Consider the following 11,476-nt stretch of genomic DNA (forward strand, 5'->3'; position numbering starts at 1 on the left):
GTAAAGCAAATTGCAGAGAACCGCTGCGCTTGCTGAGGTCAACACGCGAGGGAGAAACTTTTTTTTAACGAAAGATCTGACGTTTTCCTTCGGTTACCTACACGTTAAGTGCACTTTAGAACAAAAGAAGTAATTATGAGTAATTATAAATTTTTGATGGGCTTAAATAAGTTTGCGCGACTACAAAAATAAAAAAAAATTTAAGCAAATTTCCATGCTGTTTTTCCTTCCCCAGTAAAATTATTTAACAGCAGACATGTGAAAGCACGCACCGCTCCGCACACCGTGCCAAAACATTCTTCGTTCATACGTCACACGTACCCGGTTTCAGTGCACTTCTCCGACTCTCGTACGAACAAAAACTCCGCACATCGGTGCCAATTTTTTGGTTAGGTACGGTTTTATATGTGTTGAGTGGGCACCGGGCGGCACCGGACGAAAAAACGACAGCTGAGCACCCAATTCATTATCTGCTTTTCTTTCTTTCGTTCGTGCTATCTACGCTGCGCACTTATCTATCCGAAAACATTCTGTACATTTCGTTTAGCGAGTAGTATTGACATGAAAGTTAAAACGATTAAAAATTAAGTTATCGAATTTTTAAACCATACTTTATTTGAATATTATATCCACATCTCTTAATTGAATACCCGTTTTCGATTAAAATGCGTAATTCAGCCTAATTTATTGATTACATAAGCACTGTTTCCCTGACAGACTTTTAGTGATTGATGTTTATTGATTGTAACACCGTTTCTCTGACAAAGTTGCAGGGGTATGATTTAAACTGCATAATCTGTTGACATGGTGCATGTAAAACTTTGATCTTCGAAGCCCAGCATATTCCAATGTCCAATATAATTCGTGACGATAACACACAGACGAGCATGTAGCCCAAATATAAATCCAGCAAACCTATCCAGCTTTCCACTAACGATAATGGCGGTTATTGAGCACAAGTGGGCACAATCTTTTGACATTCATTGCAGGAACGTCGAGTTCGCCCTGACGGAGTTACTATGGAAACATTCATGATTGTTTGTTGTTCGAGTGTAAAGAGTAAAGTAAAAATGTAAATCGCACGTTTTCTTTCCACGTGTTCACGGTAAAACTAAAGGAATTTACGGAAAGAAAACGTGCGATGAATTAGGGAAATGTCAAAAATGCTGTTCAAATATTATGAACACGTCCGCCATTATGGCTCGTAAAAAGCTGGATACTTAAAACTTACATACAGCCAAGCAGATTCTTTCTGCGACGTTTTCAAGCTAACAAAAAAGTGAGCAGCGCGTTTTGTTACCAAAGAAACGGGCAATATAATAAAGTATTTATTAACAGTGTTTGCGAACTAATCCGGCCGGGTTGGAACTAACCAAGGTTGAAAAACCAAAACGCTACACTTACGATATTTCAAACCTAACAGTTAGGCCATTGCAAATCATTTTCAAAGTTTTTGTCACACCGCCCCCCCCCCCCGCCTTGGAAACTGGCTTGAAAAATCGGGGGGCAAAAAAATAATTTGTAGGATGAGTTAAATTTTTTGTTATAGAATCAATTGTCTATGGAAATTGACCAAACTCGTGACTTTAGTCATGACCTTGAAATGTGGTCAGGCATATATTAATATTTTTTTGAAACGATGATTCTACAATTGATGAAGGGACGGTATCGGTAAGGGAAAGTAATGAAGAAGGATTTTTTCGGGAATGAAGGGGAAGGGTGGAAATGAAGGGGGAGGGTAATAGGTAGCTATGCTTAACAAGTTGTCGTTGTGACTCCTATCTTTTTTCCAATGCTGGAAGGTGCATGGGTCGAACCAAGCTGTAAAATCCGGTTATAATCTCTGATTACAGCTTGGTTCGAAGGGGGGGGGGTCCTTTCTACCCTTCCCCTTCATTCCCGAAAAAATCCTTCTTCTTTACTTTCCCTTACTGTCCCTTCATCAATTCTCGCGTCACTTTTCATTTCGTCCAATGTAACAAATGTAAACAAATCCGGTTTATCACAACAAATTATTGCTCTTTTTAAACTCTATGTTATACAAAAACACCTGCCCAAATAGAATTATTTTGAGGTGAAAAAATTAGCATTATCAAAATGTCCAATGTGCACATTCGAATTACGAATGACTGACTGTTACTTCGGTCGTTCTCATCTGATGTCCAAAGTGCAAAAAAAATCAAAACAAACCCAATCTGTACATTGGACGTTTAGCAAGTGAAAGTTTTTTTTCGCATTTTAAGTGAAACAAGCGGTCTAATATTGAAAAATAACCTCGAAAATAGCGTAGCACGGCAACGCACGTATTTTACGGTGATTTCGCTTAATTTATGTGCAATAGCCTGGAAAAATCAAACCGTCCAAAGTACAGCATGAGATGGTAAACAGTCCAATGTAACTTTTTCCATAATAAACCAAAACTGCTTAGTTTGAATTAGATTTTTAAAATCTCCGTTAAATATTGAATGTAATTATTCATCAACCACGTTGAGTGAATGACTGAAAATTATTTCATTTTGAAACAATTTAAAATTCAATTCGAAGAACTTCGATCTCGTTTTTCTCAATATGGTGGAATTGTTACATTGGACGAAATCAAAAGTGACGCGAGAATTGTAGAATCATCGTTTCAAAAAATATTAATTGTCTATGGGCTCTACAGCCTGAAAACTCCAAAAATGAGTGTACGAGTTGAGTTAACGCTTCTAGCACGAAATAGAAATGGAAGTTCAAGCCGAGTTCAAACAGTGGAATTTCCGAAACTCGGCCAAAAAAATTTTCTTTCGTTTTTGTCTTTTTCTTCGTAGATTTTTGCATGAAAAATAACCACGTATTTATTAAAAGCAAGAATAGATTTTTTCACGTTTAAACTTTAAGTAAAAATGCCTAAAATTCATATTTTTTTTGCTCGATCAAAAATTCTCTTTGTTTTTTTCGCACTCTTCTCAAATTCTCAAATTCTCTTCACAAATTCTCTTTGTTTTGTTTTACTTGGAATGTAACGAAAAAATGCGCCGAAGACACCGAAACGATTTAATGTAAAATAGGACTTTTATGAGCGATATCGCACTTTGGATGGCACAATTTTCCTTGCAATCAGCAATATTGGATCTGAACACATACGGAGGGATATTATTTGTCAGATCAAATTGCAAAAAAATATGTAGTTTCATACATAAAAAGTATAAGGAAATTTGCCTCAGTGTACCATCTACAATTTTACCCGTTTTGTGTAACCACTGCTGAATAAATTTCATTTTCGTTCAATTTTGTGCGCGCTTGACGATGTTTGACATTTTTGTCTTTTGTTGTTGTTCTTCTCTTTCGTTCCTCTTCGTCATAAACAAAACCAACGTTTGTAATAAATGACAGATTTTGGTATCGCAATCGCAAAGCTTTATTCCGGGTAGTATAGCTACAGTGAGTGTGGTAATTCGTGTATTAAAAGTTGAACTAAATCGTTAGTAACTTGGTAATTGTGGCGCCCGTTTAGAGCAAAAATGTCTTTCTTTGGAAACACGACTTCTACTGGACTAGGATCAACAAGTACCCCGGCGAAACGTAAGCATAAATTTTATTATATTTCGTGATCAGGTTATATTTTAATTGAATTATTGTTCAAGCTTCCTATGGAATCAGTTTTTACAACGGTTTCTGAAACTCATGTTGGTTTTGAAAAATATGTACACAAATTCGTCTTTTATTAATACATAGAATAGAATATAAACATTTACAAAATGTACAGTTCATTAATTTATTAGGGCTAGTCTTTCGATCTAGCGCTCTATAACATTATTATTATCTGGTCCATAATCGAAAATAAGCCTGTTTTTGATTGAAGCAAATGATTATTAACAAATTTAAATATATAGCTTATTGCTTGTTTTTAAACTTTGTTCTAAACTCAAATGATCATTTGATTTTACATTGATATATGTTATCATGGTTTACTGTAAAAGAGTCTGACTCGGGTATTCTTCGATACCCCGTTCTCTGGAGTAATTCCTTGAATGACTTCGCGATCGCCGCCTGCTCTGTCTTCGAGTGCTCTCGAAAGTTTGTTGGCTTTCAATGTTTTGAAAGCCTTTCCTGCGAACAACATTTTAAGGGTGTGCTTTATACTGGAATCTAATGATTTACTTACCTTTTATAGCACATATAAGCGAACATGATCAGAAGGAAGAATACAAGCACCGAAGTTATCGTCACCGTAATGTAGATGTAAAACATCTGTATCTTATCCGAGAGCATATCGGAACTGGATGCAGATTTATTTCGCCACATGTCTGATTAGAACAAAAATCAGTATTATTGTTTCGACGGTTATTAAGTTGGAGTTGGAGTCTTACCAATAAAATTGTTATTCTCATCGGCATGTGGAACTTCCGGCGGGGCTGGTGTTGTGGTGCTGGTTGTAGTCGTGGTGGAGGTAGTATACGAGAATGAAAACGCTGACCGCGTTGGTGGTCCGGGGAATACTATTTGGCCCTTGTCACTGAGAAATCGGTGTCCCGATTTGATGTACATGGTTCTGAAACCAATAGAGATCTTAGTTGAAAATAGTGCACGTTGTTCAGAAACCAAGAAACAGAAGTAGCTAGAAAGGATAGAAACCATAAGTAGCTAGAACAACGATCTCTAACAATACTGGCCCCAATTACGCAAGATTTAAAAAAAAGTCTAGTAAAATAGCCGAAATAATCCACTAAAAAATCGTATGCAAGTATGCATTGGTCAGACAAAACCTAAAAACACGTTTCAATGAAGCATTTTTAGATTTAAAAAATAGCAGGACACAACTTTAACGATTATCATACACTAACTAGCAATTAATAACATTAATGAAAAAAGTTACCAATTAAGTGGAATAGTCCAGATTACGGCACCGCGAAACAGAATGGTCCATCACAGCTAATTGTTTTTAAAAACTTAGTAAAAGAGAAAGGATTTATTTCCGTACGTCCTTAGCTTTCACGCTCTACTGGGTATTGAAGTGGATAATCCAAACGATAAGCGTTTTCATGTGACTGCTGTGGTACACCCGTTGAGCATCACGTGCCACGGCGGTCACTGCACCGAGACTAAGTGACACTTATTAGCTACGTCGCGTGGTCGAAGCGCTAATATCCCGGAACTAGACGACTGAAACGTCCTTTCGCTTGCCCGTACTATCACCGACTGAAACTGTTTCGGATGCACGAGCTTCAGTCAACTGTAGTTTTGTCCGCGATTAGTTCGCGATTTATTTTGATATGTTTGTTTTAATTTAATTAAGGTAGATTCAAACAAAGTGCCGTTTTGCTATACGTTGATTGAGCTGGCAATTCATGCTCCTATTTGTAGGTATCAAAAAATAATGAGAATGTTGCAGAGATTAACCAGAAGTCAGTCATTCGACATCTCTAATTTTTTCTCTAACTTTTTACACTGAGTGTCTCATAGTGCACCGTTATGTCGACTGAACCCACCGACTAAGACTGACCGACAGTAGGGAACTAATAGGTTTACGATTGGTTCTAGTACATTATTACCAAAATATCTTTGTCTTATACGAAATGGGAATGTCTTAGGGAATGTGTGACGGCTAACAAAAAGCTGACAAAAGCAAAGCCGATTAGCTATGCCACAACAATCACGGCGCGTTGACAGGACACCGGTCGAGTGTTCTGCAGATTCGATTATTGTAAATTTCCCGGTTTATTACTTTGAGCATTTCTCCTTTCCTCGCTCGACTAGCACGAAACGAACTGCCTTCGAAGTAATCGAATTAGGAAGAAACCGGTTACCGTTGGCTTGGGTTTCTTTGGACACCTTTACGAGAGAGTAAAATTTTAACAAAGGAGGTTAAAAATCAAATTTATTATTGATCTCGATGGGCTAAGTAATAATTCACGAGGAATTAAATACGTCCAAAGTAGCTTCATCTAATCAAAGCCCAGCTGATACGCTTTGCTTCGGTCACAAAGGTGGCCAAGCATAAAGTGCAATAATCTAAACATGACTGCTTACAATCAAAGAAGGATTGCAAATGGTAAACATTCGTGCAGTTCGCACATGTCACTTTGGGACGCGTGCCACTCAGACGAAACGGACACTACGCCTATTGATTATTTGCTCCGTTTCTGTACTTATTTCAGCGGGCGGCTTTGGAAATTTTTCGTTCAATGCACAGACATCGACGCCTGCGTTCGGAACGACCGTGACCAGTTCGGCGGCGCTGCCGTTCGGTGGCCAAGCTAATACCAGCACTAGTACCGGTTTCGGAGGCTTCGGAGCTACGCCGGCGGTGGCTCCAGTAGCCGCTAGTACATCGGCGTTTAGCTTCGGTACCAACACGGCCACGGCAACGCCTGCATTTGGGTTCGGAACGGCCGTGTCGACGGCTGCTCCGACATTCGGTGGCTTTGGAACGGCCACTACTTCGGCCAACACCGGCTTTGGAGGATTTGGTGGAACCACAACTACGAGCGGTGAGTGTTCTTTACAACAAAATCGATAAATTTTATTTGATTTTTATTTTTACAGCTCCTGCTTTTGGTGGGTTCGGTGGGTTTGGAACGACAGCGACTAGCTCGGCACCTTCGCTGTTCGGTCAGACAAACACAAATACCGGAACCGGTTTCGGTGGTTTCGGCGCAACCGCCTTCGGTACAGGCAGTGCCTTTGGTCAACAGCAAGCGGTCAATACTGGTGGCTTAGGTTTTGGTCAGAGTTTCCAACAACAGCAGCAACAACAGCCTCCGGCTTTAACACCAGAAGAAGCATTCGCACAATCGATTTTCAACGTGTCCATCTTTGGCGATGAGCGCGATACAGTGCTTGCTAAGTGGAATTATCTACAGGCCATGCTCGGCACTGGAAAGGCATTTTATTCACACCACAATGCGCCGGTGGAGATAACACCAAGCAACTATCTGTGTCGTTTCAAGACCATGGGCTATACAAAACTGCCAGGAAAGGAAAATAAGATGGGCCTCGTTGGTTTGACAACCAATAAAACCGCTGCCCAAATAAAAGATCAACAACAGCAGTTTATTGCTAGCTTGAATCAAGTTCTCGGAAACAAACCGAATTTCGCAATTACTGTAGACGGCATCAAACCAGTCGGAGACACCAAATCGCAGGTCATCATATACATCGAAGAAAAGGCTATGAATTCCAACGAAACAAAAAGAATTCTAGCTACGGAGGTAGCTAACTATTTGAATCAACCAGCACCCAAACAACAGCTGACCTCGCTAGGTATTGAGAGTATTGTTGCATTAGTCCTACCGGAAGAGGATCAACTGAAAGAATACCTAGATAATCCCCCGAAAGGCATCGATCCACGCATGTGGCAGCAGGCAAAAATTGACAATCCAGATCCAAAACGATTCATTCCGGCACCGATGATTGGTTTCCAAGAGCTCAAATGGCGCATCAAGTGCCAGGACGCCGAAACCGACCTTCATGTTTCCTATCTCGCGAAGGTCGAAAAGGAAATCGAGCAACTAAAGCAAAGACACACTAATACTACGGCCAAAATAATGGAACACCGGCGGAAGTTTGCCGAGCTTAGCCATCGAATTCTGAAGATTATCGTGAAGCAGGAGAGTACACGCAAAATGGGACTAACCCTGTCGCCGGAGGAGGAAATCATTCGCAGCAAGCTGGAGAATATGCACGCGCTGGTTTCCACTCCAACACAGTTCAAGGGAAAACTGAGCGAACTGCTGTCGCAGATGCGGATGCAACGCAACCAGTGGGCCCATGCCGGGGGAGTCAACGAGTACACGCTGGATAAAGGTTGTGGAAAATATCCAATACTTTATTTTCTAGAGGTTACCCTAATGAATCCCTTTACTTTTACAGAATCATCAGAAGAAATGAAAAGCTTCCTTACCATGCAACAGAAAGCGATGGCTTATCTGGTGGAGACCGTCAATAAAGACCTGAAAGATCTCAAAGTGATTTCGGATGGAATGTCTCGGCTGATACAGAGCTAAGTTGCTTTGTAAAGGTAGGTCTGTTTTCTTAAATTTCAAATTGAGGAAATTGAATGAAATACATTTTTCTGTTCGTGAAATGATGATCATCAGTGCGTAGATTCTGTGTTGAAAGTTAACCCAAAATAATGTTATGATACGGATGACAATCCACAATCGGATAGCCAGGCATGGTGTAGCGTGGTGAAATATAGTAGGTCGTTCTTTCCATCTCGACGAAGCGGTTCTGCGGCCAACCGTACATTCCTGACCAAAAAGTTTTGATTATCAGTCATCCTATCCGTTCGTTTAAATAAAATCTTACCGGAGCTCAAAGTCGGCACCTTCGGAATATAACTGGTACTTTTTTCTTCAAGTTTTTCCTTTTTTACCTGATCCTTCTTGGTGTCCTCTTCCTCTTCTTCATCGTCCGTTTTCTCGTACACGGTTTTTGGTTTTTCCAAACACTTCAAAGCATGCATGTTGGCTACTTTCTTCCGGCCGCAGCGGCAAGTATCCAGCAGTGTCTTAAACATTTGCCGCGAAAGAAAGTACGACTCCCCATGTCCGTCGTACTCACGTATGGTAATTTTTTCGCCCTTTTGCTGGTGCAGGTCCTTCAGTCGTTGATTGTTCTTTCTGAGGTTCATATAGTCGGTCGTCTCCGGCTGCGTTATGAAACCCCATTTCTTCGGGTACTCTCGGCGGACTTTATTCTCCAGTTCGATTTGTTCTCGACTGTTAGGAGCAGAAAACACAATCAAAAGTTTTACCTAATCCTAGATTATAACTTATTCAAAGTCTTACATTTTGCCATCTCGTACGATGGGCTCCATACTGTTCTGCTGAATTCGGTCCGGCAAAGGACGTTCCCCTCCAGGTTTCTTAATAGATTTCATCGTTCTTTTTAGCGCAAAAAACTCCACCGCGTGTACCAAAATAGCACAGAAAGCCGTCCAATTCTGATATAATATTAATATGTTTTTGCAGTTTTTTTGGATGATGAAAATATTTACCTTCTAATAAGCATAAATTAATTATTACTATTTAATTTCGGCTAAGCAAGTCGGTGCCTGCTTGTGATTACATTTGAAGTTGGATATAAACTGCACTTGTGTACGATGGATCAAATTCGTTGGAGTCGTTTGATTCGTAGCCACACGTAGAAGGTACCTCAGGTGGCAACATGTTGCGTGGTAACATAAACAGCTTTATGGCCGCTGGTATCCCTCATTTCTTCGTGAAAGCTACCAGCTTCTATACCCGTTAATAAGACAAACATCCCTTAACTTTATTCCACTTGTGCGTACGTGTTGTTTAGGATTTTCTAGAACGGTCGAGAAAAGGATTTACTTCAATTTAAAAAGGATTTACGTCAATTTACTGCTGCTGCATTCTTTACTGTCCATTCTCCAGTGTACAACTCTTTTGTCCTGCTATTATTGAAATATTTAATTATTGTTCGAAAAAGTTATAAAGGGACAATTAGTCATTATTGTGACTGGTTAAGAAGGTTAAGAGTTAATACTTACATCATGCAACCTTGGGCATAATTCGCAATCGTTTTCTGCTTTATCATTTTCTAATCTTCACAGGTATTTTCCAGTGATTTTAAACTTAATTTAGAATTATTTCGGGGCCTTTTAACCTTCTGCGGCTGAGGTGGTAGTCTGACAGACACTAAAAAATCAGACAAATGCAAGAGATGCGTTATGTATTGTAATTTGATTCTAAAGTTTGCAATGTCTTCCCAACTCATACCTGCGGTTTTATTACATCCAATAGGTTGCTAAACATTTGTTCTCAATTCAAAAATAAAAATACATAATTTAATAATAAGAATTATTAAGTTAAGCTTAGGTGTCCAGCAGACTACCACATCAGCATAATCGTTAAGATTAGGGCACCTCAGACGCAGAAGGTTAAGTTTATGAGATTTGTAGAATCGAAATTGGGTTGAAGTATCTATGAGTTTAATTAAATTTTGTGCATGGATCAATTGGTTGACTGACGAACGAGAAATTATTTTAAAAAATTCGTAGTTTTAGGTATGGGACGATTCAAATATGACGTCCACCAAATTTCTGCTTTTTTAGACACCAACCCCCCCCCCCCCCGCCCCCCTCCCCCGTCGGTCTGATCGTGTCACAAAACTCAACCTCCCCCCGCCCCCCTTGGACGTCACACAAAAACTCAAAATTAAAATGAAAAGCGTGTTGAAAGTAAAAAGTGGTTTATAAAAATAGCTTAACCTTTTAAGAGTTAGTGTATGTAAAAAAAAATATAGAAAATAACAAATAATAACTGCGAACAAGGGCTCTAACAACATTCAACTGCAAATTGTTATAAATCAATGAAGAAATGAAGCTTTGGTTTCAATTGAAGTAGCACGGCTCCGCTTCAAAACAAGCTTCAATCTGTGTCGGCGAAGCAGGTTTCACTACATCGTGACGATAGCTTTTAGAGTTCATTGTACTTTTCTATCCAATGTTTAGTAAAAAGCTAGAAACTTTGATTACAAATGAACATAATATGATTTACATATATCCTTCAACGTAACGCGTGGTCTATCTAGTTAACATTGACAAATTGTGCCTGACTTTCAAGGGCCGCGTCAGCTGGAACAATAAGTTCGAAGATCGAGATAAATCGATGAGTGATGAATGACTGAGAAACATATTTTTGCTGCCTTTTGATGAAAATGCAATTTTTTTCGACGGATGTAACTTTTGCCTAGACCCCCTCCCCCCCTTTGTCACAACCTGTCACAAAATTGACACCCCCCTCCCCCCATAAGCAATGGACGTCATTATTGAATGATCCCTATATTTTCCTAGAAAACAAAGAGTAATTTTTCAAATTCCTCGAGAATCACTTATTTTGAAAATTCACAACCATCGTAGAAAAAACGTTTCTTATGAACATGCAACAGATTTTGTCAAAAATGCTGGTAAAATATTGCGCGGAAAAGATTTCTTAAAATGAATGTTCTCTTGTTGTGGAAAACTTTGTAGAGGAAAATATTATGTTTAACATCATATTCGACAATTCTGCCCGACAAAAAATTGACGATAGGTTTTTTTGGGTTTCTGAGTTATGACCGGCAAGAATTAATTTCCTGAAGACTGTCTGCATCAAAATTTTATTTTTATGAACCAAGCATCGTACAACAAACAAAAAATAAAATACTTTACGATGGTGGCTGGCATATGCTGGCATGTTAAACGCCACCGATCGTCACGAAATTTCAAAGTAGTCAACCCTTGGGCTCTAAATCAAAATCTTTGTTCTAGCCCAGGGATGGAAAATCAGTGGTTTTGATCAAATCTGTGAGCTACCGCCGCACGCACAGATCACGATCCGTACAGATCATGACAAACAGTGAACCATTAGCGTTGACAAGATATTGTTCTCTAAACAGTCTCAGCAGTCGATCACAGTGTTACATCTTACCTAGCTGCGAGAAAAAAGGTCACACATATTGTTTGTATTGTGATTCATACGATGAACAC

At 39.4% G+C, this 11,476-nt stretch overlaps 3 protein-coding genes across 3 annotated transcripts; 1 reads left to right on the plus strand and 2 right to left on the minus strand.

The window, feature by feature from the left end:
- Positions 1-3,414: 3,414 nt before the first annotated feature.
- On the plus strand, positions 3,415-8,050 carry LOC128736893 (probable nucleoporin Nup54). The gene is made up of 4 exons (XM_053831393.1): positions 3,415-3,561; positions 6,138-6,470; positions 6,526-7,785; positions 7,852-8,050. Exons 1-4 carry the CDS (start codon positions 3,501-3,503, stop codon positions 7,983-7,985), a joined length of 1,788 nt encoding a protein of 595 aa, XP_053687368.1. The 5' UTR covers positions 3,415-3,500; the 3' UTR covers positions 7,986-8,050.
- On the minus strand, positions 3,948-4,527 carry LOC128736894 (uncharacterized). Its single transcript, XM_053831394.1, has 3 exons — positions 4,350-4,527; positions 4,145-4,286; positions 3,948-4,089 (listed from the first exon to the last, which is right to left on the minus strand). The coding sequence occupies exons 1-3, from the start codon at positions 4,525-4,527 to the stop codon at positions 3,948-3,950; spliced, it is 462 nt and encodes a 153-aa protein (XP_053687369.1).
- A 50-nt stretch (positions 8,051-8,100) lies between the features above and the next one.
- On the minus strand, positions 8,101-8,863 carry LOC128736676 (uncharacterized). The gene is made up of 3 exons (XM_053831165.1): positions 8,772-8,863; positions 8,290-8,702; positions 8,101-8,231 (listed from the first exon to the last, which is right to left on the minus strand). The coding sequence occupies exons 1-3, from the start codon at positions 8,861-8,863 to the stop codon at positions 8,101-8,103; spliced, it is 636 nt and encodes a 211-aa protein (XP_053687140.1).
- Positions 8,864-11,476: the final 2,613 nt, after the last annotated feature.

Source organism: Sabethes cyaneus, chromosome 2, assembly GCF_943734655.1.
Source record: "Sabethes cyaneus chromosome 2, idSabCyanKW18_F2, whole genome shotgun sequence".
NCBI lineage: Eukaryota > Metazoa > Arthropoda > Insecta > Diptera > Culicidae > Sabethes > Sabethes cyaneus.

Bases quoted from the DNA above. Each gene is read 5' to 3' on its own strand.
- LOC128736893 (XM_053831393.1), top strand. From the start codon at position 3,501: ATGTCTTTCTTTGGAAACACGACTTCTACTGGACTAGGATCAACAAGT. The intron at 3,562-6,137 runs GTAAGCATAAAT...TACTTATTTCAG, and splicing joins AACAAGTACCCCGGCGAAAC to CGGGCGGCTTTGGAAATTTT. The intron at 7,786-7,851 runs GTTGTGGAAAAT...TTACTTTTACAG, and splicing joins CGAGTACACGCTGGATAAAG to AATCATCAGAAGAAATGAAA.
- LOC128736894 (XM_053831394.1), bottom strand. From the start codon at position 4,527: ATGTACATCAAATCGGGACACCGATTTCTCAGTGACAAGGGCCAAATA. The intron at 4,287-4,349 runs GTAAGACTCCAA...TGTTCTAATCAG, and splicing joins TGAGAATAACAATTTTATTG to ACATGTGGCGAAATAAATCT. The intron at 4,090-4,144 runs GTAAGTAAATCA...TGTTGTTCGCAG, and splicing joins GCTTATATGTGCTATAAAAG to GAAAGGCTTTCAAAACATTG.
- LOC128736676 (XM_053831165.1), bottom strand. From the start codon at position 8,863: ATGAAATCTATTAAGAAACCTGGAGGGGAACGTCCTTTGCCGGACCGA. The intron at 8,703-8,771 runs GTAAGACTTTGA...TGCTCCTAACAG, and splicing joins ATCGTACGAGATGGCAAAAT to TCGAGAACAAATCGAACTGG. The intron at 8,232-8,289 runs GTAAGATTTTAT...CTTTTTGGTCAG, and splicing joins GGTGCCGACTTTGAGCTCCG to GAATGTACGGTTGGCCGCAG.